Source organism: Rhagoletis pomonella, unplaced genomic scaffold (genome assembly GCF_013731165.1).
Source record: "Rhagoletis pomonella isolate Grant_MI unplaced genomic scaffold, Rhpom_1.0 Rhpom_scaffold_00126, whole genome shotgun sequence".
Taxonomy (NCBI): Eukaryota; Metazoa; Arthropoda; class Insecta; order Diptera; family Tephritidae; genus Rhagoletis; species Rhagoletis pomonella.
Window position 1 is genome coordinate 166,890 of NW_023458680.1, and position 2,194 is coordinate 169,083.

Consider the following 2,194-nt stretch of genomic DNA (forward strand, 5'->3'; position numbering starts at 1 on the left):
CATCCATTCTATTATCGGCGATCATATCTGGGAAAATACAAAAGCACAAAGTTTTTCATAAGTTATTTATAAATGATGTTTTTAATGGTTTAATTGGAAGATTGCAATAAAAAACTTATTTATGTACGTATATTGTTATTGTTTTTAGTTGTGCTATTGTCGTATGCATATCGCACACCATCTGTAAAAGGGGCACAACTCAAACAAATTTTCGTAGATTTTTACGCATAAATCAATCCATATGAATGCAAATATGTTTTTCTGATTTTTGAGTTGTACCACTTCAGAAGATGGTGTGCGATATGTGTTTTGTTGCAAACAATAACCGTCTAAGTCGACTTAAGAATTGTATGCCAATTGCATGCATGAGGCTGTACTCGACTTAGGCGGCTATTGCTTATGACCACAGATATAAGTAGAATTTTTATCTCTTTGTTTAATACTTGCGGCCCTGAAAAGGGCCTTTATATTAAACGGATGAACTGAAGAACCGTTCTCGTTACGAACTGCAAAAGATAAAAAGGAAAAATTTTAAAGAAACGTTAGATTTAAAAATTATTGATATAGGCGTGGAGGCATTTAATAATTTAAATACCGGCTTTATTAAACCTCTGGATACGTCGATTTTTTGTGCCCAACTTTGTAGCGTGCGAACGCCAGGTAGCGGAAAACCTTTTTTGTACATTAGTTTAAATGCTTTCGGACTTGCGGCGTACAACGTGATGGAATTCGCGATGTCTTCTTGACTCCAAGTAGGTTTCCTAATGTCGTGCTTCAGTTTCGAAACCTGACCCTTCGTGAAAATGGTCAGCAGTTTGCTCTCCATGTTTTTACACATATCTTCGTATTCATCCAAGCGTTTTTTCAGCTGTTCCACCTCATAGTCATGCTTCTTTTTCTGATTACCGTACTTTTGCTGGAGTGCCGCCAGTTCCATGTCCTTCTTTTTGTTATTCATTAACAGAGTCTTGTTTTCTCGCTTAAGTCTTTTTCTACGTGTAACAAAATTAAAACTTTAAACACAAGAATATGCCAACATGTTTAGATTGCCTTATTGCTTTTACAAACTCACAGTTGAGCTTCCAGCTCCTCAACTTCTTCCAAACTGCTGTCGTAGTAGAAGACTTTGCGAGGTGTTGAAGTCGCGGGGATTTCGGAAAGATTTGCATCCACTAGGCTATTTTCCTTATTCTCCACATTTTCGTCAATCGGAACAACTATGGCACTGTTATTCGCCTCGGCTATAACAACTTATTTGCAAATATAAGTCGAAACTTTCTTTAAAATCAAATTGTTACCTTCATTGACTGCGACAGGTTCACTCTGCTGAAGTAACTCGCTGACAATTTGTTTGTACTCCTCGCGCTGAATACTTTCGGCACGCTGGGAGGTTTCCCCATCCTCTGGGTAAATGCTGGGCACAGCACCACGCTTTAAAAGGCGTTTTTTTGCAAATCCTAAAGCGTTTGCAACAATAACATTAAATGGAATGAATTTAGAAAATACACAATATATTACCCATTTCGAACTGTCGATTGTTTTCTATATCTTCACTAGAAAAGTGCTTCATGCACACGTAGCTCGATTTGGGATTCAATAATGCACTTCCTCGCCGGCAAAACTGCATCCACTTTCTGGCGAGAGCTTCGTCCGTAGGAAACGAAAAAAAGCTTATATCGCACGCTTGCCTATAGTTTTCACTATCACAATTTGCCACTGCACACTTCATTTTGCCTTAGTATAAGTTTATAAAGTTTAAATAATCACTTTGAATTGCTTAAAATCTCGCAGAAATAACACACAAATAAATTGTTAAGTTCAAAATCAACAATTGCACCAGTGTGACGTCATACAAACAGCTGATTCTGTCAAATTCGTTAAGAGAAAAATAGCGGTACCGAGATCGGCGCAACCTTTGTATTCTCTCAATCGTGCATTACAATTACATCTTAAAATCAAGTTTGCAATAACAACTAACTATAAAAATGAGAAAAAGGAGAAGTTAGAGCTTGAATAACGGTAATTTTTTTATTTTCTTCTGATAGTATTCTAATGTCGCGTACGTTATGCAAAAACATTGTTTGTCTACGTCATTTGTATATTGGCAGTCGCAGGTAATGCAGATTACAATTCTTAAGCGAGAATTCTACCAGTTAAAGATATACAGTAAAATTTTCTTTCCAACCGAAGTAAA

General features: G+C 36.7%; 1 protein-coding gene across 1 annotated transcript; it reads right to left on the bottom strand.

Annotated features, from left to right (window-relative positions):
• Window positions 1-1,229: 1,229 nt before the first annotated feature.
• On the bottom strand, window positions 1,230-1,866 carry LOC118750063 (52 kDa repressor of the inhibitor of the protein kinase-like). Its single transcript, XM_036484794.1, has 2 exons — window positions 1,519-1,866; window positions 1,230-1,457 (listed from the first exon to the last, which is right to left on the bottom strand). The coding sequence occupies exons 1-2, from the start codon at window positions 1,727-1,729 to the stop codon at window positions 1,252-1,254; spliced, it is 417 nt and encodes a 138-aa protein (XP_036340687.1). The 5' UTR covers window positions 1,730-1,866; the 3' UTR covers window positions 1,230-1,251.
• Window positions 1,867-2,194: the final 328 nt, after the last annotated feature.